The sequence below is a fragment of the Equus asinus genome, chromosome 10, assembly GCF_041296235.1.
Source record: "Equus asinus isolate D_3611 breed Donkey chromosome 10, EquAss-T2T_v2, whole genome shotgun sequence".
Taxonomy (NCBI): Eukaryota; Metazoa; Chordata; class Mammalia; order Perissodactyla; family Equidae; genus Equus; species Equus asinus.
In genome coordinates, this window is record NC_091799.1 from 22,443,876 (window position 1) to 22,470,875 (window position 27,000).

At 38.3% G+C, this 27,000-nt stretch overlaps 1 protein-coding gene and 1 pseudogene across 1 annotated transcript; one reads left to right on the forward strand and one right to left on the reverse strand.

Moving 5' to 3' along the window:
* Nucleotides 1-740: 740 nt before the first annotated feature.
* LOC106830785 (olfactory receptor 1N2) lies at nt 741-1,694 on the reverse strand. The gene has a single exon (XM_014840591.3). It carries the CDS (start codon nt 1,692-1,694, stop codon nt 741-743), a length of 954 nt encoding a protein of 317 aa, XP_014696077.1.
* A 957-nt stretch (nt 1,695-2,651) lies between these two features.
* On the forward strand, nt 2,652-26,945 carry LOC106830784 (olfactory receptor 1L8-like; annotated as a pseudogene).
* The last annotated feature ends 55 nt before the right edge of the window (nt 26,946-27,000 follow it).

Sequence of the window (27,000 nt, forward strand, 5' to 3'; positions counted from 1 at the left end):
CTTGATTTATCATCTGTATTTTTGGGAATATTTTATGAAAGAACCCAGAGAATGAATTGTGTGCTTAGTAGAAAATTGGCACACAGTACGCACACATAAATATTGGCTCTGTTTCACCTATCTATTACAATAACAGAGAGCAGTGCTTTCAAGAAAAAGAAACACAATATTAAGGAAATACTATAAATATATATTCACTTAATTCTTTATCTCCTATTATAATTATTCAATATTTGTTGTGATCTCCACAACGTGGTATAGTAGAAAGAGGGTGAGTATTGTAATTGTATTTAGTTGGTTTGAGGAAGTTATTTCACATTCTGAGTCATTGTTTCACAATTCTGTCGCAAAGAACTTATGTGGAGAACAATGAGGAACATAGTAGATGATGAATAAATGTTTGTATTCTCATCCCTTCACCTCAAACCATGGCCCTCAAGGGCAGACTTACTTGGGCCATCACATACCTTAGCCCACTCTGGGTACTATACTGGCTTTAGAGACGAGGAGGGAGGAATGGTGTCCTGCTCTTAGGAATGGTTGCTTCACTGGGATCAGGAGAGAGACTGAGGCAGAACATCTCATTCCACAGTCAACTAAAGGAGTGGAAATATCTTTTTTGTTACATCCGTAACTCAGAGTTACCTGAGAACCTTCCTGTAAAATCAATCTGAGAGTGGTGGAATCATTGAATTGGTGGCGAGCAGAGGCTGATCGGGAGCCAGGATCAGGCATCACCATCATGGTAAGAAGAAGATTTTCCCACCTCCAAATAGTTTATCCAAAGCCTCCTTCATGTCTCTGTTCCTCAAGCTATAGATAAATGGGTTTAGCATGGGAATAATCACCATATAGAGAACGGCAGCCCTACTTTCCCTCTCTGCAGAGTGAGTTGTTGGAGGAAGTAAATACACACCCATAAGAGACCCATAGAAGAACAGGACCATGGTGAGGTGAGAACTGCAGGTGGAGAAGGCCTTCCACCGCCCTCCGGGAGATGAGATGCCAAACACAGCCCAGGAAATGCGGACATAGGAGAGGATGATCAGCGTGAGGGGAGCCGTGAGGAACATCAGACCCATGGTGATGATCATCAGCTCATTAACACGGGTATCTGAGCAGGCAAGCTTCAGTAGAGCACTGGGATCGCAGTAGAAGTGGGGGATGGCCTTGTGAGCACAGAAGGCCACACGGGTCAGCAACAATGTGTGCACCAGGGCAGGACAGTTGGTTAGCACCCAGCAGATGCCCAACATTAGTGCGCAGATCTGGGGACTCATAGCTGTGCTGTAATGGAGTGGCTGGCAGATGGCCACATAGCGGTCATATGCCATCACTGCCAGAAGGCAGTTGTCAAGGCCACCAAACATTAGGAGGAAATATAGCTGTGCAAGGCACCCAGAATAGGAGATGGTCTGGCTCTGGGTATGAATGTTGGCCAGCATTTTTGGGATTGAGGCAGAAGTGAAACAGGCATCAGTTAACGATAGGTTGGCCAGAAAAAAGTACATGGGGGTATGGAGGTGTGGGTCAGAGATGATGGCCAGGATGATGAGCAGGTTCCCCATCATGGTGACCAGGTACATGCCCAGGAAGATGCCAAATAGGAGTGGCTGTTCCTCTGGCCTCTCAGAGAGTCCTAGAAGGAGGAAGTCTGAAATAGCAGTTTGGTTCACTCTGCTTGGTTTCCCCATCCCTGTGGTTCTTGTTATCCGTGCAGATAAAATCCTTTAAAGAGTCAGTATTAAATTATTTAATCAATTCACAGATGTCTCTGTGTAGCTAGAAATATGCTGGGGAAAAAAGGAGAATAAATGGACCCTGCCAGTGAGAATCTCTGGATCTCATTGAGGATATAAGACAAGACCCATGGGACATTTAGAAGAGTCAAGATAATATACATTCAAATGCAAATTGTACTTTCTATGCTGTAATAGGGTCCAGAGAAAAGAGAAGAGTATGACCAGAGAAGTCAATGTAGGCTGTTGGATGAGGTGAGAATTGAGCATATCCTTGAAGGCAAGATTGGAAAAGACGTTGATGCTTCCCAATGGAAAAGCAGATACATGATCTCCCTCGCTGCCCCTACACAATACACACACATACACACACACACACACACACACACACACACACACACACACACACGATAGCCTTCTGCATGGAGCCTGAAAATGATATTGACGAACAAGATAGCTTCCTCTCTTCTTGCCTCCCCAATCCTAGAACTTGACCTCACCCATTCAGCTCCAGCACCTGTACTCATCCCTAACTGGGGGGCATAAGATGTGTTGACTGAGGGCAGTCAGTGTCTGTGATGTCCTATTCTCCCCATCTGCTGTTAGAATTTCCCCTCTGCAAACAGGACAGGAGGCCACCCCTGTCCCTCCATCACCCTCTTTTTTTGTTCCTGTCCACTCTCCTCTTGCTCCTTCCACCTGTATTCACTCTGGGAACTGGGATTTCAGTCCTCCTGGTCTCTTGGACATCAACATGATCAGTACCTATTTGTAGAACGTTTATAAGTGCCAGGCACCTTCATGATAGTGTTTTATTCTTCACAATAGTGTGAAGTAGGTATTATCCTTCATAATTTTTCAAATGGTGAAATAGAGTCTCAGAGGGGGCTGGCCCAGTGGCGCAGCAGTTAAATGCGCATCTTCCGCTTCGGCAGTCCGGGCTTCGCTGGTTTGGATCTCAGGTGCGGACATGGCACTGCTTGGCAAGCCGTGCTGTGGTAGGCGTCCAACATATAAAGTAGAGGAAGATGGGCATGGATATTAGCTTAGGGCCAGGCTTCCTCAGCAAAAAGAGGAGGATTGGCAGCAGTTAGCTCAGGGCTAATCTTCCTCAAAAAGAAAAAAAAAAAGTAATAGAGTCTCAGAGATATTTGACATGCTCAAGATCAGATAGCTGGTAAATGACATTCAAATGCAGATGTATCTTACTACAAAGCCTGTGCCTTCACCTCTGCACTTGTCCTGTATCTCTCTGATATTTACTCTTCATCAGAGAAAGCAAAGTTGAAACGAATCAGGCTCTTGCTCTCTGGGCTTGAAAATAGCCGCTTTATTCTGCTCTGCTAGGATTCAGAGCAAACTGGTGTAAAATCTCATTTCATGTTGGCCTTGTAGAAACTGTGACCTTAGTAGTTTTCGTGAATATTTATTCCTCCATTTATTCTTTGGTTCATAGAGAGGCTTCTGATCTTAGGCAGACACTCAGATCATCTACCCTAAAAACTTCTGCCTAGTCATTGGGCTAGGAAGGGAGGGGTGTGTGTGTGTGTTTCTGTGTTTGTGTGTGTGTTTGTCCTACCCTTTCCAGATTCTTACCTGTCAGAGTGTGGATTAGTTTCAGGCATCTTCAGATTCTCCAATTCTGTCCTCTGGATGGAAAATTCACAATAAGGAAATGTCTGAGACCTTTTTTCTACTCAATCAGTGCAGTTGGGGTCTATTGAGTCCAAGGTTCATTAGGAACACTTGGAATGTATGACTCATTTTCAGCTTCCCTAGGCCTGGGAAGACCGGAATCTTTCCTGGAGGTTTTAAAGGCTCCTAGAATACCATCCCCCAAAGCTCATTACAGCCAACATCAGTGTCATTGTGTAGCCTGTTCTCCAGCCAGCTCTGGCAGAGTCCTGGGGGAACTGAGGGCATCTCTTTCCCAGGGGTTAAGCTCTCAGATGTGGGTCTCAGGAGTGTGATTCTGAAGCCTCTTGCTAGGATGCAGCCTTCAGCCTGACCAACAGGTCTCCTAGGAACTCTTGCCTATGCACTGGATAATTCAGTGTCTCTCCCATGCCCTAGGTAAAACTAGATTGAGGGAGAAGTCAGAATAAAAATTATAATGTGAGTATTTCTGCTGGTGTTTCTCTAAGCAGATTAATCCTAATATGAAGCAGTCCCCTTCAGTCCTAAACTCTCAATTAAATGAGATAGCCTATATAGAGTGCACCAGCCATAATGTCTGATACACAGCAGCTGCTAAAAATATCTCCTATATTTTTATTAATACTAGCTGGTACTTATTGAACACTTTCATTACAGGATCTCAAGTTATACTCACAACAAACTTAGGATGTGGGAACTGTCATTATTGCCATTTTACTGATGAGAAAACTGAGGATAATGACTTGATGAAGGTCATACAACTACTAAATGGAGTGGGTGGAATTCCAACCTAGATCTGCATGACTCTAGAGTCCATGCTCTTAACCACCATACTTTGTCCAAGTATATTTGATGGTTTTAATCATTAACAATTTCATAGGTGCAAAATAATCTAATTGTTCTAACTTGCATGTCTTTGCTTACTGGTAAGATTGAATATTTTTTTCAGCTGATTTTTAACCATGGAAATTATTTCTCAAATTATCCTGTTGATATATTTGTACTTTTTTTTATTGGAGTGTTCATGCCTTTTTGAATGGATATTAAAGACAATAAACCAAAATTAAAACATTTTATTCTGGGTGTTTCTGTTCTGTCCTTGCCATCCCATTATGTATAATTATTTTAAAAAATTACTTTTGCAGTCAAAATCGACAGCTGTTTGGCCATGTGACTTTTTTACATTACTTTTATACTTTCCTTTTCATAAATCAGGGAAATTCCATTTAATTATTTCTTCTAAATTTTAAATACTATATCTAAATCTTTAATTTACCTGCAGTTTATGTTGTGGTATGATGAGAGAAAAGGATCTTCCTTTTATTTTAATTTTTCACATGTAGGTAGTTTTTTGAGTACCATTTTTGAATAACTCATGTATTCTCCATTTGTTTGTTAGGTCTGAGCCCCTATACCTGGCCTTTCCATATCACCTGGACTGCTCACAGGATGGCAGCAGGGTTTTGAAAGGCAGCATTTTGAAAGCAAACATTCTAAGAGGTCAAAGTGGAAGCTGCATGGTCTTCCCAACACCTAGCTTTAGAAATCCTAGAATCTCACTTTCACTGTCTTCTGTAGGTCAAACAAGTCATAAGAACAGAGAAGTGACTAAGGGAAGGAAGTTAAGCTCCATGGCTCCATAGGAAGAATAGCAAAGAATTTTTGTGCCTCTTTAATTGACCACAGCTTGCACTCTTGCCGCAAGTTATGTACATTCTTCCCACATTCAATATAGACTCACATCTTGCAAGAGACTCAAAATCTCATCCCATTGCAGCATTGGGTCAAGTCCAGGATTTTGTCATCCAAATGAGGTCCAGGTTAAAATGCTTATCTTCAGATGCACTTCCCTCTGTACTGTTCTTCTTAATCTGAAGACCTGGGAACGCGAGAGACAAGTTATTCCCTTACCCCCTCCACACACATGGCTGACATCATGGTGACACAGATGTGGATCACTGAGATAGACACTCCAAATCATTGGGGTGGGGTCGGGCAGGGTAGGACAGGGAGTGGACAGGAAGCATATAGCAATGTTTCATTTATTCTCATTGCTGCTAATATTCCACTCATAGATATACCACAATTCATCTATTTTACTGTTGTTAGTCATTTAGATGATTTCCAGTTGGGTATTTTACAAATACAGATGGTCCCCAGCTTATCATTTTTCAATTTTATGTGGTGCGAAAGCAATATACATTCAGTAGAAACCATGCTTTGAATTTTGAATTTTGATCTTTCCTGGGCTAGCGATATGCAGTATGGTCCTCTCTCAGGATGCTGGACAGCGGCGGTGAACCACAGCTTCCAGTCAGCCACGTGATCATGAGGGTAAACAAAGGATTCACTTGCAGCCAGTCTGTACCCATTCAACCATTCTGCTTTTCACTTTCAGTATAGTATTCGATAAATTACATGAGATATTTAATACTTTATTATAAAATAGGCTTTGCGTTAGATGATTTTGCCCACTGTAGGCTAAAAGTGTTCTGAGCACGTTTAAGGTAAGCTAGGCCAAGCTATAATGTTCAGTATGTTAGGAGTATTAAATGTATTTTCCACTTAAGATATTTTCAACTTACGATGGGTTTATCAGGATGTAACCCCTTCATAAGTTGAGGAAGCTCTGTAGTGGTGATATAAACATTCTTATACATGCCTCTTGGGGAATATATGTACACATTTGGGTTGACTATATGCCTAGTAGTAGAGTTTTGGAGTCCTTGTTTTTGCATGTTTCAGCTTTAGTTTTTCAGTGATTGCCATAGGGAGGCAACAGTGGATATGAGAATTCTTGTTGTCCTTATCCCACTACTACTTGATAAGTCTCTTTTGTTCATTTTGGCTCATCTGGTAGGTTTGTAGTAGTAACATATTGTAGGTTAAATTTAAAATGTCCTGATGACTAATGAGGTTGAAAACATTTCATATAATTATTAAAGTGTATGACATTATGGTCTGTGATATATCTTTTCAAGTCTATTGGGTTTCCTTCCTCTTTCTTGGTTTGAAAAAGGTCTTATATATATTGTGATCAGGTACTTTGTGACATGTGCACATGGCAAATATCCCCTCCTTCTCTGAGGGTTGACTTCTCATTTTCTTATTGATGTCTTTTGATAAATAGAAGTTCTTAATTTTAATATAGTCCAATTTATTTTTATTTGAGGTTATGCTGTTTGTGTCCTATTTAAGAGATATTTGCATCCTTCTTGATTATGAAGATATTCTCCTATGTATTCATCTGAAATTTTTATTATTTTATCTTTTGTTTATATATGAATATATTTGGAATTGATTTTTATATACAGCACAAGGTTAAAGTCAAATTACATTGTTTTTCCATTTGGATATCCAATTAACCGACTTGATTTGTTGGAAAGATCATGTTTTCCCTGCTATGATGAAATATCAACTTTATAATAATTTAGGTGATCATTTTTCTGTGAATCTATTTCTAGGCTGTATTCTGTTCCATTGGTCAATTTGTTGTCCCTGCCCAATACCACACTGTTTTGATTACTACAGTTTTATAACAAGTCTTACTGGAGGTTTTTAAGTCCCCTACATTTTTTTTTGCCTTTCAGGTTGCCTTGTGGTAGTATATGAATTTTAGAAGTATCTTGTCAATTTTCACACACACACAAACACACACACTCCCAAACATGCTGGGACTTTGAATGTGGTTTCATTAATAGATAGACTAATTGGGAAGAATTTACATCCTTACAATGCTGAATTGTTCAATCCGTGAATATGGTATCTCTCTTTATTTATGCCTTCTTTAATTCATTTCAATAATGTTTCAACAACATTTTATAAATTTTAGAAAGAGGTCTTGCACTTTTCCATAAATTTATTCCTAGGCATCTATGCTTTTTTATTCTAATGTAAATAGTGTGTTTAAAATTTTTGTTTTTTATTTGTTCATGGCTGGTATGCAGAAATACAATTGGTTTTTTTATATTGACTTTGTATCCAGTGACCTTGCTATATTCTTTTATTAATTCAATAAGTTGTAGGTTTGGGGCAATCTTTAGGTATACAATCAGGTTGTCTGATAATAATGACAGTTTTAATTAATCAATTACTTTTAAAGATTGGCACCTGAGCTAACATCTGTTGCCAATCTTATTCTTTTTTTTTTCCTTCTTCTTCTCCCCAAAGTCCCCCAGTACATAGTTATATATTCTAATTGTAGGTACTTCTGGTTGTGCTATGGGGGATGCCACCTCAGCATGGCCTGATGAGCGGTGCCATGTCCATGTCCAAGATCTGAACTGGTGAAACCCTGGGCCGCCAAAGTGGCACACACAAACTTAACCACTGGGCCACAGGGCCGACCTCAACAGTTTCAGTTTTTCATTTCCAATACTTATGTATTTTTCTTTCTTTCCCTGGCCTTACTATACTATTTGGGACCACCAGTAAATGCTCGATAGAAGTAGTAGTGTTAAAAGTGTCCCTGACTCTGGTTCCAGGGAAAAAGCATTCAGTATTTCTCCATTGAATATGATGATTTCTGTAGAAATTTTTTTTATCAGATTGAGAATGTTACCTTCAATTCCTAGTTTTCTATAGATTTTCCCGTGAATGGGTGTTGAAGTTTATCAAATGCTTTTGTTGCATCTATTGAAATTTTGAAATGATTATTCTCCTTTTTATATTAATGTAATGAATTTCATTGACTGATTTTCAAATGTTAAACTAAACTTTCATCATGAAATAGACCCTTTGGCTCAGTGTAGGATGCTTTTTGTGTTTCCCTAGATTCAATTTTCTAATATTTTGTTTAGAATTTTGAAACTTGAGAGATTGGTCTTTGATTTTCCTTTCTTCTCTTGTATCTCTCAGATTTTGGTATTATGGCTATGCTTGCCTCATAAAAAGAGTTACAAACTGTTTCCTCTTTTACTATTCTGGTGAAGAGTTTATGTAAGACTGTGGTTATTTCTTCCTTAAATGTTTGGAAGAATTCATCAGTGAAACCATCTGGGACTTGATATTCCTATTTTGGGAAAATTTGATAAAGGATTCTGTTTCTTTAGTAGATATCAAGGTACTCAGATTTTCTTTTCCTTTGTCAGCTTTAATATATTTTTGTAAAAGGATTTGTCCCTTTTGCTTAAAGTGTGAAATTCTTTAGCTTAAAGTTGCTCATAATAGCTTCATAATGTTTTTACATTTTTAAAAAAACTGAGGAGCGTGAGCACCACAAATAAAACCTGTAAAAATTAATGAATGTTTATATATGTATATATCCATGTAGCCACTATACAGAAAAAAATATGGGACATTTTCATCATCCCAGTCTTTCTCAATAATACCTCAGAGGGAAATAATAACCTTATATTTATTAATGAAGTTAAATTAATATCAACACCTACCCACAAATAAAAATCCAGGCTTAGATGGTTTCACCATTTAATTATTTTAATCATTTTAAGAAAAATTGAAATTAATCTTACACCAATGCTACAGGAAGTAGATAAAAAAGGGAGCAGTTCCAAATTCATTTTATGCAGCTAGCAAAAGTTGATAAAAAGGAGAGCTAGCCCCGTGGCCCAGTGGCTAAGCTCACACGCTCCACTTCGGCAGCCTAGGGTTCACCGGATTGGACAGTGGGTGAGGACCTACACAGTGCTCATCAAGCCATGCTGTGGTGGCATCCCACGTAGAACTAGAGTGACTTACAACTAGGATATACACCTATGTACTGGGGCTTTGGAGAGGAAGAAATAAAAAAAGAGGAAGATTGGCAACAGATGTTAGCTCAGGGCCCATCTTCCTCATCAAAACAACCCCAAAAAACAACAACAATAAAAAGCACACCTTTAAAAAAAAAGTTGACAAAAGTAAAATTGCAAAGATAATAACCCAAATCAGTTCCAGTTTTCTATCACTGTTTAACAAACCACCCCAAAATTTAGTGGCTTTAAACAATAATCTCATTTATTTTACTCATCTTCAGTTTTGGCAGGGCTTGGTTTGGATAACTCATCTCTGCTCTATGCAATGTCATCTTGGTGGTGTGGAGGCTGGGGGCTGGACCATCTGTACGCTTGTTCAGTCACGTATCTGGTGGTTAATGCTGAGAGTTGGCTAGGTCCTTAGCTGGGACTGTCATCTGGAACAGCTATTCATTGTCACTCCACATAGTCTAGGCTTTCTCACAACATGATGGTGAGTTTCAAGGTCAAGGTTCCAGATGTTCAATATCATTCATCATCAGGGAAGTGAAAATTAAAACTAAAATGTAATATTATTGCATTCCTCCCCAAATACTAGAATAAAAATGACTGGCAATATAAAGTGCTAGTGAGAATATGAAAAACTAGAACTCTCATATAGTACTGGTGGGAATGCAAAGTGCTACAACCACTTCAGAAAACTGTTTGGAAGTTTCTTATAAAGTTAAACATACAGTTATCATTTAAAACATATGTCCACCCAAAGATGTGTACATGGATGTCCATAGCTGCTTTATGCATAGTGGCCAAATACTAGTTACAGCCAAAGTGTGCATCAACGGTAGGAGGCATAAACAAATTGTGGTGTATTAATACAATAGAATACTATTCAATAATGAAAACATAAATTATTGATATATACTGTAACATCAATGAATGTCAAAAACTTTGTGCTGAGCAAAAGAAGCTAGACACGACAGTAAATACTGTAAGATTCTATTTATTCAAAATTCTGGAAAAGACAAAGGAATCTATGATGACAGAATTCAGGTTGCTGGATGCATGAGAATGAGAGTGGGAGAGAGGATTGGTCAGGATGTAGAACCAAGGGAACTATTTGGGGTGATGAAAATATTTTATATCTTGATTGTGGTATTGGTTACATAGGTATATAAATTTGTTGAAACTCTTTGAAATGTGCACATAAAATGGATGAATTTAATTTCATGTAAGTTCTAATTCAATAAGTTGATTTTAAAATAAAGTTAGAAGTGGATAGAGTTATGGATATATGGATGAGTGCTAAAGCAAGTATAATAAAATGTTAAAGATTAAATGTAGGTGGCTGGTATAGGATATTCACTGTAGAATTATTTCAACTTTGCTATGTGTTTGAAAATGTTTGTAGTAAAATATTGGGAAAAAAGACTGACACTACTAGTTTTGTTGGGAATTTTTAGCAACTGGAATTCTCAATTGCTTTGGGTGGTAGTGTAAATTTGTACAAACATTTTTGAAAATAGACTGTATACATATTCTAAAGCTAAATATCTCTTACCCTACTACCCAGAAATATCACTTCTAGGGGTACACCTGAGAGTAATAAGTACATATGGCCATGAAAAGGCATGTTTGGGGATGTTCCTATCAGCTTTACTCATAATAGCCAAAAATTGGAAGCAACCCATATGTTCATCAACAAAAAAATGAATAAAGTATGGGTTATTTGTATAATGAGATGTTGTACAGAAATAAAAGTAACAAATTTCTGCTATATGAAGCAACGTGATTGAATATGCTCTAAAGAAACCAGAAACAAGAGTTCTACTGTATGATTCCTTTTATGTAAAACTTTAAAAATAGGCAAAACTAACCTTGAGGTGATATGAATCACAAGAATGGTTACCTCTAAGAGGATAGTGCCTCAGAGGAGATAAGAAAGAACCTTCTGGCTTGATGGAAAGGTTATACATCTCGATATATGTGGTGGTTATATTGGTGTATACATACGACAAATTCATTGAGCTGTGCTCTTCAGATTCATGTGTCTTACTGATACATGCCATAACCCAATAACTTTTTTTTTCTGGGAAAGATTCACCCTGAGCTAACACCTATTACAAATCTTCCTTTTATTTTCCCTCCCCAAAGCCCCAGTACATAGTTGTATATTCTAGTTGTAAGTCTTTCTAGTTCTTCTATGTGAGCTGCTGCCACAGCATGGCTACTGACAGAGGAGTGGTGTGGTTCTGTGCCCAGGAACCAAACCCGGGCTGCTGAAAAGGAGCGTGCTGAACTATAACCACTAGACAATCAGGTCTGGCTCCCAGTAAAATTTTTGTAAATGGGCTGGAAGCTCTGTGCTTATAGATGGAGCTGTCAACATTGAATTTCACTGTAGGACGATCTGGCTGTGAAACATTTTTTGAGGAAGGTATCCCCAATGCCAGTATCTTTAGTTTTTTTCCTGTTTGGCTAGTCAGACTCCAAAGAAAATTCTTATAATATTCTGTATTAAAGATAGAAGTCTGGCAGCAAAATCTGGATAAAGGTCTGTGGGTTTCAGCGTTCAGCATTTGATGTGCATATATAGTCATGTAATTACCTTGTTTCTTGTATGACTTACTAAACTGAGTATGTGGAAACTCCCAGTCTCAACATTTTTTAGAAAGGAAACCTCCCAATTTCTGCTGGGATACGAGAAGGACAGTATTCCAGTAGTCTAGAGTGAAAAGAATTTTGGGATCTAACTTCTGCTGAAATAGTTTACTTCCCTTTCACTCCCAGATCAAGAGGTTCCAAAGGTTTCCAGTTTCTGAGTCTTTTGAGGATTCTTTGGTGTTGACAAGATTGATTTCTTTTATTTTATATACTGCCAGTTTAGGATTCAGCTTTTCCATGTCTGTTAATTCAGTTATCATTGTCAAAGGAAAATTGTACCACACATAGTTAAATAGGCAAGGAAGATTTTATTCACAACCATTGCAATAGGGGGAGAGATTGAACTCAACCCCACTGAAACAAAAGGCAGGAGAACTTTTAAGAGCTGAGGTGAGTTAAAGGAAAAGTACTGGAGAAGATTGGTCAATGTGATTAGGCCATCTGTATTTGCTAATTGGCATCCATTGAAGTTAGGCTCCTATCCTGCCACAGAGACTGGGAGATGGGTGTGCTTTCTTGATGATTATATTTCAAAGATATAGCTCTCAGGTCCTTGAGAAAATCATTCCTAGGTTGAAAAACTAGAAAGAGACTGGGAGAAGATTTACATTTCAAAGGAGCGGAAATGAGTTTTTTAAAGTAAATCTCTAAGAAAATGGAGGTCAGAGGTCCATAGTCAGGAAGCAACCATCTGAAGTTTAGTCAAGTCAAGGGTGATGTTAAGACTTGATCTTGATCATCACCCCTTCATCCATGTGGTTTTCCACTTTTGAAATTTTGTTACCATTGCTTTTTTTTGTTACCTTCCTTTCCACTCTTCTCTGTCCTTATGGGTTTATGCCTGTTTAAAAATCACTTTAATTTTAGTAGGGTTTTAGGAGATAGTGAAACTAGATGCATGGCTTTGATATAACACCTTTAACCAGAAGTATGAAATTCTTTATGACATAGAAAAAGAAGCAAAGCTTCCAAATGTGTTTTAATGAAGCCATCACTGTACTAATTTGGTCTGTTATGAGATACAGAGGTGAAAATGGGCAGTTATGAGTGTTAGCTGTAACACTAACAAGGCTCCAGGGAACTCTGTCCCATGACTGCCTATCTGCAGATGCCCAAAGTGGAGCCCTGTTCAGCCTCCTGCTGGTATTAGCCTGAGAGCCATCAGTTTCTTGTTTCTGAGTCTCGGTTCGGGTTTCAAAATACAAATAAAAAATACTTCAAAATTCCTGAAGACCTCGGTATAGTGAGGTCAGAGCACCATGTGTCCTAGATCATCTTAAATACTTAGTATAGACCCTCTTCTTTCTGGTCTTCTGTGTTCCAGCTGATGAACATTACTATGATACTCCAACCTCTCCCTCAGATCTGGCCTTGGCTTGACTTTGCAATCCTTTGTTGATCTCTTGGGTTCCTCATCTGGAATCCTATTATCTCTCTCTCTTTCTGTTTCTCCCTTTTCCCCCCTAAACTTGTTTTAAACCTCAGTTTAGCAATCTGACTTTTTCTTCTGGTGAATTGCTATCTGTATTTATTATTTTTTTAAGTTGAGGTATAATTGACATACAACATTATATTGGTTTCAAGTATACAACATGATTCAATATTTGTATATATTGTGAAATGATCACCACATGTCTAGTTAATGTTCGTCACCATACATAGTTACAGAATTTTTGTATTTATTATTCTCAACTCTGAACCTTGATTCCTATTTATCCCATCACAAAGGATGTCAAGAAGAATCTGAGCTCTTCTTCCCTTCCTCCAAAATTCAGAATATTTACAATGTCTTCTCAGTAACCAGACTAGCAGTAAGAAGAGAAACTGACAAACAGTTTGTGGCTGGCAGGTCCTGCCTTTAGAAAACTCTCCCCAACATGTTCAAGCCAGCTCTTACCTGTTGGCAGACAGAGTAGATGAAGAAGCAGTGGATATAAGTAAAGGGACCTCATCACCCTGATGTGACTGAGGTAGAAGTTGCCCCAAGGTTTTGGAAGCACCTCACTGTTGTGTCTAGGATCTATAGAGTTTTCTGAGACTATAGACAGGATGAAGGATGAGAAAACTTTTAGGGAATAGAAGAACCAAAGGATAGGGCAAGAGATATTATCACAAGACCCTTGAGTAGAGAAAAAGAGGACAAAGGTAAAAATCTGGGCTTACAGGGCCCAGCCCGGTGGCGCAGCAGTTAAGTTTGGATGTTCCGCTTCTCAGTGGCCCTGAGTTTGCTGGTTTGGATCCCGGGTGTGTACGTGGCACCGCTTGGCAAAAGCCATGCTGTGGTAGGCATCCCACGTATAAAGTAGAGGAAGATGGGCATGGATGTTAGCTCAGGGCCAGTCTTCCTCAGCAAAAAGAGGGGAATTGGCAGCAGTTAGCTCAGGGTTAATCTTCCTCAAAAAAAAAAAGAGAAAGAAACATGAAGTCTTTATGTTCAGGAGTTTACATCTTTATATCTTAGCCAGGTTCAAACTTTACTAATTTACTAAGATTGTATGTGAAATGGGCACCAGGAAGGAGGAATCATCCATTTCCTCTTAAAAGGAATATGAAACTCCCTGAGTTAGAACAGAATTACTAGAGCTTTGTCACAAACTTTCAGTGAAATTGCCTGGATCATACCTGTTTTGAGTCATTTCAAATTGCCTGTTACCAAAAGTGTCCAATCCAGGTTTCCAAATCAACATTAATAATAGTGCCAGGCACTATTCCAAATGTTTTATGTGCACTTTCAAATTAAATCCACACCATAGCCCTAATAAATGGGTGTTTTTATTATCATTTTAACTATGAGACAACAAAAGTGTACATTATTGAAATGTGCAAAGGTACACACAAGTGGGACAGGTGCAGTCACAACTTATTTCTGTCTAACCAGGATCCGTCTCTTAACCAGTCAACATAGAAATTATACCCTCATTAGTTAGAATATCCAGACAACCTTTGTCCAAAATGCCCTTAGCTTCCTTCTAAGAAAAATTTACCACTCGCATTTATACATCTTACAATTTACAAAGGACTTTCGCATGCTTGAATTTTTCTTAAATCAATAATTATGTATTCACAGACTAGGCAAATATCATGTCCTCAACTGATATATGTAAAATTCGAAGCTAAAGAGATAAATGACTTTCCTATGATGATTCAGCTCTTTGATGGTGGGTTCCAGATTCAATATTTACTTGTAACTTAGGCTAGAGGTAAGGATTACCAACCACATACCCCCTCAAGAGGGAGTCAAGACTGACATTCTCAATCAAATATAGGAGCAGGACAGCAAGTCCTCAGAGACCACGAAATTGTTCAGGGGCACTGGTTGTCTCCATTCACGGCCTCCAACAAGGAGAGTGACTGACCCTTTTGGGGTGGCCTGGCTGCTCACTGACATACGCTGTGTTAATCCTCAACAAGAAACCAGAAGAAAACAAGAGGGCTGGAACCAACTGGAATCCTTGATTCAGGCAGGACCTTGTGAAAGAGGCAGCAGGGCCATGAACAATGGAAAGGAGGTTATGCATGACCTTGAAGTGTGAGAGGGAGCTTTAGATGGGCCTGTTTCCTCTGTCTTCTACTTGTCCTGCGCCAGACAATGGTGAAATAAGGAACCGCCATGACATAGATATTGGATTTGGGGGAAGATAATAAAAATACCTCCTTTTAACTGAGCACCAATTTTGTGCCAGGAATGGTGCTGAATGATTTGTATGCATTGTCTCATTTAATCCTCAAAATAGCAACATGAAGTAGGAATGTGTACCCTCCTTTACCAGCGATGAATCTGAACCTCAGAGAGCTGAAGTCACTTCCCAAGGTCACAAAAACATATAAGGGCCAGATTGAGAGTTGGGCCCCAGTCAGATGTACTGCAGACACTGAGCTCTCATCCATTAGTGTATGACACCTGCCCAGTGGTGGAAACGCACTTGAACCTGCCTGCTCGATGCAGTAATATGGATACTGTTGAAATACAGTTAAGGAAACATATGAGTTCATAGGGGCCAACCAGAATGACCTAAAACATGTCTAGGAAACACACACACATGTGTGCACACAAATTGCTGATTTGTGATTTCTTGCCACCTGTGACCTATGGGAATCCTAAGAGAAGGACAGTGGTAATATGGCTCAGTTACCCAAAGAGTCATAAAAACAAAACTCACAAGTAATACACAAGATGGGATACACAACACACAAATAACCCATATAACCACATATAAGCACTTGTATAATCTCAACACAAGCATCAAACAACCAGCAACATGTAAAAATCACAAAGCAGATGTATAAACATACTCTGAATATAGACTTATGCATGCAAAAACATATTAAAACAAAAAAAAACACAAGGTCACACATCACACAAAAATCATGCAATAAACTCACCATTGCACACATGTCTCTTCACAGTCAGTCAACAAACAACACACATACACCCTCATTGCAAAATGAAATGTTCCATCCCCTATTGACCTGCACCCAAAATAGGTGAAAGTGTTCAGAGAGTGAATCACTTGGGCCCCATTCACTCACCGGACTCAGTGCATATACACTACCTGCAAATGAAACATCAACAAACACACACATAAACAACACATGCTCTAAATATATAGAATTACACAATGAATGTAATTCAGAAACAAAACTCAAGATCACATGCATACATCACTGAGTAGAGATATCAAGCCCTCTCTACATGTTGGTCATGGGTAAATTCAGGAAACGTCTGCTCCAGATTGAGGAGAACGGTCTCTTTTCAGACTCTACAGTCTCATTTACTTAACTGTGATGTCTGTCCATAGAGGAAAAGTGGGAGTTATAAAAGGAGAGTGGGGCAAATACTTGAAATCAAAGGGACTGATTAGGAGACCCCAAATCACACACACACAAATGCCCTCCACTTGCCTAATGGGGCAACTGTTATGGGTCCTGGGTCTAAGAGAGGAAAAGAATAAGACTGAGAGTCAATTATATATCACACAAAGAAACACACACACACACAGACAAAACTCATGAAGAAGATGTACATATACCCACATTACATGAGCAAACACCACACAGACACACATGGAATACATGTGCAGACTTCTAGACACAGAGCCACACCTCACCCACCTAGAATTCCCAGCTCACTCTGACTTTGCCAGTCTTTGGTGAGCTCAGACACCTTCTAATCCAGTTTCCTAACTTCTCAGCTTCTGTTGAGAACACCAGGAACAAAACCGTCAGAGGAAAGCCTCTGTGAGCCCATGACCTCTGGAGCTTTCTGTGTCTGTACTTGACCTACAGAGCAGCAGGCAGTAGGATACCATTTTACAAACCTCAGAGAGGATTCATAAAAAGTCCCTAAGCTCCTGGTTAAGGAAAGAATCAAAGTAGACTAATTGCCTCCGATTCCTATCAGACCTTGGGGAGGAGCCTGTGCAGAGGCTGGAGGGACTGAGCTGCAGGAGCCACCTGAGTGGGTGCCTCTGATATCAAGGATGCCCTGGGCTCCTCTCTGCCTCCTCCTAGTTCCAGATGGGAAGGAGAGGTGGCTTAGTCACCCCCCAGCACCAATGTTGACAATGTGCTGGGTTAGCCTCTCCCAACAGCACTTTGTGGTCCAGAAATAGAAAGTCTGCTTTTTGCAAGTGCTCACAACATTTATACTTGCTACCTTGAAAACACAATCTAGCTTTAACTTCACATCTTGCAGGGTCCTTCTCTCCATTGGGAAAGACTTCAGGGCATGGAGTGGTGCCTTGTCCAAGAGATTGTAGAGTAAAGACATTGAGTCCTTGGGGTCAGTACTCAGAGTGAGCTGGTTCTGGGATCTGCCACCCATTAATTGTTGTCTCTAAACAAAGTATTCTCTCAGCCCTGTTTCATCAGTTGTAAAGTGGAGATAATAATTTCATTGTCATTACGAAGTTAATATTGAGATTAAATGAGATGATTCATGCTAAAGCACATAATAGATGCATAACAAATATCAGCTCTTGTCATCATTATCTTTGTACCTTCCAAAAAAGATAATTTTATCTAGAATCAATGATATTGATACAGGATCAAGACTGAATGAATGACTCAATTAATTGATTAGTGAATTCTTCTGATCTTAGTATAAACCTATTTCCTCCCTAATAAAAATGTAAATTGTCCCTACAGAATAACAACAAAATAAAGTGATTCAAATTTCAGCAGATCAGTCAATCCACTTTTACTCTCCCTTTGCTTAATACGTGTTAACTGACGTCTCCATAGGCTGAATGACTGCAAAATCCCTCACTGTCAGAGAAAGCCCGTGGGCAGAGAAGAAAAATGCAAGCACTTCCAGTAAGAAGCTTTCAGTTTGCTGAAAACTGTCTAGTGCAACATCCAGTAAACTCAAGTGGGACAAGGTTCTTCAGGCTGGTCATCAGTTACAGTCCCCATCATGCACTACCCTTATATACTCATCTCCCCACACTGAGCCCACAGGATGGTAGCCAGTCATATACTTTATTAACAGAATTTAAAAGGGAGAGTTAGTGGAACCAACTGTAATCTTTGCCACTACAGATGATTTCATGGCTGTAATTGAAATCATCACTGCCTTCTTTTACCATCCATGTTGAATTCCCTTATCCTCCTCCAACATGAACGCTTGTCACAAACAACAATGAGATAACACTACATACCTTTTAGAACAGTTAAAATCTAAAACATTGACAACATCAAATGCTGGTAAGGGTGTGGAGCAACAGAAATTATCATACATTGATGGTGGGAATGCAAAATAGTACAGCCACTTTGGAAGGCAATTTGTCGGTTTGTCATGAAACTAAACATATTCTTGCTTTACAATCCAGCAATTGCGCCTCTCTGGTGTTTGTCCAAAGGAAGTGAAATGTACGTCCACACAAAAACCTGCATATGGATGTTTATAGTAGCTTTATTCATAATTGCAAAAATTTCTAAGCAATTAAGATGTCCTTCGGTAGGTGAATGGGTACACAAACTGTGGCACATCCAGACAATGGAATATTATTCAGTGCTGAAAAGAAATGAGCTGTGAGGCCACGAAAAGACATGGAGGAAGCTTAAATGCATATTACTAATTGAAAGGCACCAATTCAAAGAGACTACGTACTCTATGATTTCAATTTCAGTGACATTCTGGAAAAGACAAAACTATGGAGACAGTAAAAATATCGGTGGCAGCTGGAGGTGCCATGCAGGCAGACAAGGATGAATAGGTCCAGCACAGAGAGATGTTAGGGCAATGAATAATATACTCTGTATGATATTATAATGATGAATGCATGTCATTATACATTTTTCTAAACCCATATAATGTGCAACATCAACAGTGCACTTTGTGGTTTGGTTTCTCAATGTAGGTTCATCAATTTTAGCAAATGTACCACACTTGTGAGTAATGTTGACACTGGGGGCGGCTATGCGTGTTTGGGCCAGGTAGCATGTGGGAAATCTCTGTACCTTCTCCTCAATTTTGCTGTGAACCTAAAACTACTCTAAAAAACGGTCTTAAGACCCATAAGAGTCAGCACAAAGTATTTATATCTTTGAGTCTCATCTCGATGGCCACCAGAGTGATGGTGGGGGCCAATCCTACTTCCATACCTTGGTTAGACTTGTGTATTCTGTACACAGCACCATACGATGGCCAGAACTAGTGTCTTAGTGACCTCCTGTTATATTATCACATAAGGTTATTAATCAAATATGAATGACTAAATGTTTATTTTGAAGACTTGGAGAAAAGGAATGAATATCCCCAAAGATCCATTCATATTTTGAAGTTGTAATTAGAGGAAGGCCATTTGATTACATAGGAATGGTTCTGAGGCTATACATTGAGGAGATACAAATGTATTACTATGGTAACTGGTAGGTGCCAATTGTCTGAACTCAATTATTCTGATTGTGGAGGAAAAAAACACCTTGGATGTACTTAAGTGAATCAAGAAACAGTTTCTGTATAGCTCTATGAGGAAATATTGTTCAGAACATAAGTCTCACGTCCTCTTCTATTCTTGAAATTCTCTTAGTTTCTTTGGGGATCTGGGACCACATAGTGACAGTAGCTAATTTTTTTCAAGTAGTTTTATTGGAATCATAATGGTTTACAATGTGTAATTTTGGGTGTACATTATTATTTATCAATTTCTGAATACACTTCATTACGCTCACCTCTAGTAGACTAATTTTTCTCCATCACCGTACATATGTGCCCCTTTATCCCTTTCACCCAACCCCCAACACTCTTCCCCTCTAGTAATCACTAATCTGTTCTCTTTATCATATATTTGTTATCTTCCACATATTAGTGAAATCATGCAGTATTTGTCTTTGTTTGGCTTATTTTGCTTAACATAATACCCTCAAGGTCCATCCACATTGTTGCAAATGGGACAATTTTGTATTTTTTATGGCTGAGATGTATTCCATTGTGTATATATATATGTATATATATATATATATATACACATACATACCTTCCAAAAAAGATAATTTTATCTAGAATCAATGATATTGATACAGGATCAAGACTGAATGAATGACTCAATTAATCGATTAGTGAATTCTTCTGATCTTAGTATAAACCTATTTCCTCCCTAACAAAAATGTAAATTGTCCCTACAGAATAACAACAAAATAAAGTGATTCGAATTTCAGCAGATCAGTCAATCCACCATATATATATATCACATCTTTATCCATTTATCTGTGGAAGGGCATTTGGGTTGCTTGCACATCTTGGCTATTGTGAATAATGCTGCAATGAACATAGGATAAATCTGTTTGGATCATCGATTTCAAGTTCTTTGGATAAATAGCTTGTAGTGGGGTAGCTAGACCATATGGTATTTCTACTTTTAATTTGATAAATCTCCATATTGTTTTCCATAGTGGCTGCACCAGTGTGCATTCCCACCAGCAGTGTATGAGTGTTCCCTTTTCTCCACATAGTCTCCAAATTTGTTTTTTGTCTTGGTAATTATAGCCATTCTGACTGGTGTAAGGTGATATCTCATCGTAGTTTTGATTTGCATTTCCCTAATAATTAGTGATGTTGATCACCGTTTCATATGTCTGTTAGCCCATCTGTATATCTTCCTTGGAAAAATGTCTGTTCATATCTTCTGCCCATGTTTTGATTGGGATTTTTGTTGTTGTTGTTGTTGTTACATTGTACGTGTTCTTTATATATTTTGGAGATCAACCCTTTCTGTGATAAAATTATTTGCAAATATTTTCTCCCAGTTGATGGGTTGTATTTTCATTTTGTCCATGGTTTCCTTTACTTTGCAGAAGGTTTTTAGTCTGATGTAGTCCACTTTGTTAACTTTTTCTTTTGTTTCCCTTGCTCGAGTAGACATACTATTTGAAAAGATGTTGCTAAGACCAATGTCAAAGAGTGTATTGCCTATATTTTCTTCTAGGATTTTTATGTTTTCAGGTCTTACATTCAAATCTTTAATGGATTTTGAGTTAATTTTTCTGTATAGTGCAAGATAATGGTATACTTTCGTTCTTTTGCATGTGGCTGTCCAATTTTCCCAACACCATTTATTGAAGAGACTTTCCTTTCTCCTTTGTATGTTCTTGACTCTTTTGTCAAAGATTAACTGTCCTTAGTTGTATGGTTTTATTTCTGGGCTTTCAACTCTGATCCACTGATCTGTTTGCTTTTGTGCCAGTACCATGATGTTTTGATTACTATAGCTTTATAGTTTGATTTGAAGTCAGAGATTGTGATGCCTCCAGCTTTCTTCTTTTTTCTCAGGATTGCTTTGGCTATTTGTGGTCTTTTGTTGTGCCATATAAATTTTTGGATTCTTTGCTCTATTTCTTTGGAGAATGTCATTGGGATTCTGATTTGGATTGCATTGAATCTGTAGATTGCTTTAGGTAGTATGGACATTTTAACTATGTTTATTCTTCTGACCCATGAACATGGTATATCTTTCCAATTCTTATGTCTTCCTCACTTTCTTTCGGTAATGTCTTATAGCTTTTTGTGTATAGGTCTTTCACCTATTTGGTTAAGCTTATTCCTAGGTATTTTATTCTTTCTGTTGTGATTGTAAATGGGATTGTATTCTTCTTTCCTCTTTCTGCTAGTTCATAGAGTATAGTAATGCAACTGATTTTTTAAAATTGATTTTGTACCCTGCACTTTTCTGTAGTTGTTGATTATTTCTAACAGTTTTCTGGTGGATCCTTTTGGGTTTTCTATATACAGAATCATGTCATCTGCAAATAGCAAAAGTTTTCCTTCTCTCTTTCCAATTTGGATTCCTTTCATTTCTTTCTCTTGCCTAATTGCTTTGGCCAAAACCTCCAGTGCTATGTTGAATAGGTGTGGTGAGAGTGGGCACCCTTGTCTTGTTCCTGTTCTCAGAGGGATGGTTTTCAGTTTTTCACCATTGAGTATGATGCTGGCTGTGGGTTTGTCATATATGGACTTTATTATGTTGAGGTAGTTTCCTTCAGTACCCATTTTATTGAGAGTATTTATCATAAATGGATTTTAGGTCTTGTCAAATGCTTTCTCTGCATCTATTGAGATGATCATGTAATTCTTATTCCTCAGTTTTTAAATGTGGTGTATCACATTGATAGATTTACAGATGTTGAACCATCCCTGCATCTCTGGAATAAATTCCACTTGATCGTGGTATATGACCCTTTTAATGTATTGTTGTATTTGGTTTGCCAATATTTTGTTGTGGATTTTTGCATCTAAGTTCATAAATGATATTGGCTTGTAGTTTTCCTTCTTTGTGTTGTCCTTGTCTGGTTTTGATATCAGGGTAATGTTGGACTCATAGAATGAGTTAGGAAGCATTCCATCCTCTTCAATTTTTTGGAATATTTTGAGAAGGATAGGTATTATATCTTCTATGAATGTTTGGTAGAATTCTCCAGAGAAGCCATCTGGTCCTGGACTGTCGTTTTTTGGGAGGTTTTCGATTACTGTTTCAGACATTTACTAAAATATACAGGAAATAACAAACAGTAAACTATTATTGAAGAAGCGAAAACAGGATGCATACCAATAGAGAGAGAAGGGAAACTGGAGAAAGTTTGGCTAAGCTGATTGGCCAGAAAGTACCAAGTTGTCAAGATTGGACAGTATACCTAGAGCAGGCCAGCTGGGTCATTAGGGAAAATTACGTAATATCTGAGAACTCTCAAACATTCATCTGTGGAGAGTGTCTCTCTGTGACATGTGCCAGTGTTTTTTCATTGACACTCCTGATTTAGATAAGCCATGACTTCAGCATTTCTCTCATTGGAATTGCTCAGGATGAGTGATAGTTAAATCCTTCTCTTAAAGTCGTTGATTTAATGAAGTAAAACACCTAATGTGCTCAGAACATTGTCTGGCATTTTGCAAGTCCTCAGTAAACATGGGTTATTTTACTGTTGTTTACAGACTCGTGACCTTCAGCTGCTTACACATACATACACTATTTCTTTACCATGGTGGTTAAAGACAACTCCACGTTGTTCAAACCAAAATATAGGAATCCTTGACTCCTATCTTTCTCTCACACTCCTCTCAATTTGTCAGCAACTTTTGTAGGTTCTCACTTACAAATGAATACAGTATTCACCGAATTTTTACTACTTCCTCTGCTACCATCCTAGCCTGACTCTATTTCTTAACCGCACTGTTGCGATAGCTCCTAGGTAGGCTCCATGCTTCCACTCAACCCCCTTCTTCAGTCAATTTTCAATATAGAAGCCAGGGTGATCATTTTTAAAGCTGAATCATGTTAGCCTTCTGCTGAAAAACTTCTACAGATTGCACAAATAATTCACAGTGAAAATCAAATTACAAAGTTTAAAGGACATACACCCCAAGTTAGCTCTAAAGTTATCTCTTACTGCTTTTCTACATGATTACCCCCTTCAGTCACTCTAGTCTCCTTTTTGTTCCTGGGACATAGCTGGCACTGTCACATTTCAGAGCTTTGCAGCTGCTGTTGCCTCTCCCTGAAATGTTTTTCCTGCAAATATCCCATGGCTTCCCAATGCCCTTGGTTGTCTGTTCTTAATGTGGGATGAAAAATATTTAAGGTAAACAATGCTTGGGGCATGTGTGTGTGTGTGTGTGTGTGTGTGTGTGTGTCTTAACATAGAAAATGATCAAATAGGAGGAAAAAATAGATCATATGCATGATTGCTTTAGATATACTTTTATAGGTTTACAAAAATATGAGAAGATGCATAGTGGTAAAATCTAGAGATTCAGAATTAGTTTTGAATTTGAATCTTGTTTCTGCTATTTACTTGATGTATGACTTTAGCAAATTACTTTAAGTCTCTATATCTGTTTCCTCATCAGAAAAAACAATAGGAATAAAAATAGCTTATACTTTGTACGGTTGTTGTGAGGATTAAACAAAGTAGTGCCCATGTAAGATGAGTGCTTAATTACTGACTCACACTCACATTATTCAAAACATAGACAAATATTCCATCTAAAAAATCTTTGTAAACTCATAATAAGGTTAATTTGACCATTAGAGCATTGGAGTGTGAGGGCTGAGGTCGTTTTAATATTCAGATTAGTTTCCTTTGAGAACATGTTCAAATACCTGTTCAGGGAAAAAGTTATTGGCAATGATGGTGACAGGAAGGAGAAGATAGTCGTATCAAATATTTACTCTTTTGCTGGAGCCATTCTAAATGCTTTAAGTATCATTAAAACCTCATAAATATCTTATGGGGTAATTGTTAGTATAACCTATTTACTGATGAGAAAACTGAAGTTTAAAGATATTTAATAACCTTCCTGATGTTAACCAGCTGGAAAATAGGCCTGTAATTGTTGCGAGAAGGAATGAATAAATAAATGGTCATTCATTGAACTGCTATAAAAAATCCCTTTCCAATGTGTCCATTATCAATGTCTGGATGAAGAATTTAAAACACTTTGTGGGCATGAGGATATTTGAATCAATGTTGTTCATGATAGCAAAGGTTTAGAGGGCATCTAGGGAAACATTTTAAGTCAAGCGTGCTAACTAAAAAAATTGCATGTATAGGAAAAAAAAAGTGATATGTATGCCACAGTATTATTGAAGTAAACAGAAGAAAAACACACACAAACAAAGCAATAATGTATTTTTTTTCATGGCTATGTGTATAGGTAAACAAACAAATGGATAATGGCATGGAAGGACATATACTTGCTTAATGATTGGGCATCAAAGATGTGGGAACATAACAGGTTTATGGAATTAGAGGAAAAATAAGTACAAAGTAAATTTAAAAATAAGGATTTGTATGGACTAATACTGATAGTTTGGTGTTCACGAAGGAGCATGAGCTTCTAAACAAGTCTCTCTGAAATCAAAACAAGCATATCAACAAAATTTTGTTGGCCTGGGTTCATTGTTCCTCTGACTTCCCTGTTGATCTTTTTACCAAGCTCATTTTTTGGCAAGAAAGTTCAGAGATAAAGCTTCACATGACATAACTGAAAATTTGTTTTCATATAGACAGAGAAAAGTAAAACCACCTTTTATGAAATAAATAAATTCTCCACCTAAACCCTGTGAATCTATATCTCTTTATGTAGCTTTATTTTTCTTTATAAAATGTAGAGCTATCTGATGATAGATCATAGATAGATAGATGACATAGATAAATGATAGATAGATAGACAGATAGATAAATAGATGATAGATAGGTAAGCTACATAGATTGATGGATAGATAGCTACCTGATGATAGACAGATAGAAAATGGATAGAAGATAGATAACAAATTGATAGATAGATAGATGATAGATGACAGATAAGTAAGATATATACGCAGATGGCTAAGTACCTGGTGATAGATAGACAGATAATTGATAGATGAGAGATAGATAGATAATTGATAGATGAGAGATGGATAAATAATTGATAGATGATAGGTAGTTGATTAATAGATAGATCCTGCATTAGAATGTAAGATCTACAAAGCCAGACCTTTCTTGCTTTATTCACAGTTGTGTCCTCACTCCCAGAAGAGTATTTTTCACAGAGCAGTGCTAATAAACAATTGTTTTTAAGATTTAGTAGTAAACTGAACCAGGGAGTTTCAACTCTGTTCCTGAAAGAAAATTCTTCCTCCCAAGTCCATGCTATCAACACAAGAAGCTTGTGAAGTCTTAGAGTTGGGAGGGAGGGCAGCATCGAGGACCACAAAGCTGACATTTACCCACTTGTTAGCTAATCATGATCCTATGGGTGGAAAGTCAAGGTAGGAAGAAGCATAAACTTGTTGGCTTGTTTGTGATTACAGTTATAAAAGAGATGTGTTTTAAATGATAGGATCTTCTCTATTTTTGCTGGCTCTGTGATCATGGAAAAAGTCAACCAAACCAGCAGTATTTGAATTCATCCTCCCGGGAACCTCATCATCCTGGCTGTCCTACTCTGACCCCCAGCTCCAGACCCCCATGTATTTCTTCCTGAATGTTCTGTCTTTCACTGACATTTGCTTAACAACAACCATTCTCCCCAAGATGCTGGTGAACTTCCTGTCAGAGAAGACCATCTCCTATGCTGGATGTCTGACACACATGTATTTTATGTATGCTTTGGGCAAAAAGGACAGCTGACTTCTGGCATTCATGGCCTTTGATTGCTCTATGGCCATCTGTGACCCCTTCTACAACGTCACCACCATGAGCCACCACTATTGTGTCCTGCTATTGGTCTTCTCCTGCTCATTTCCTTATCTACATTCACTCCTACACACACTTCTGCTGAAACTTCTCACCTTCTGTGACTCTAACGTTATCCACTACTTCCTCTGTGACATCAACCCTCTGCTGAAATTGCCCTCCTCCTCCACATTTGCCAGTGATATCACAATAAAGACAGAAAGGGGATTTTGGTGACCCCCCCTTTCTATGCATTGCTTTCTCTTATGTCCTAATCCTCATTGCGTTTCTCAGGATCTCCTCAGCTTCTGGGAAATGCAAAGCCTTCTCCAACAGAGGTTCCAACTTTGCTGTGGTGATCCTGTTTCATGGAAGCATCTTCTACGTCATTTAAGCCTTTGTCCAGCTTCACTGTGAGGGACCGCATAACAACAATTGTATACACAGTTCTGTCCTCCCTGCTAAGCCTTTTATCTATAGTCTGAGAAACAAAGACATGAATAGAAGCATGCGGAAGCTGATGAGCTGGAGAAAATCCTAGTCAGGACCACTGTGACCATGTTCATGAGCATCTCTGCTCCTCTGGACCCCATTTC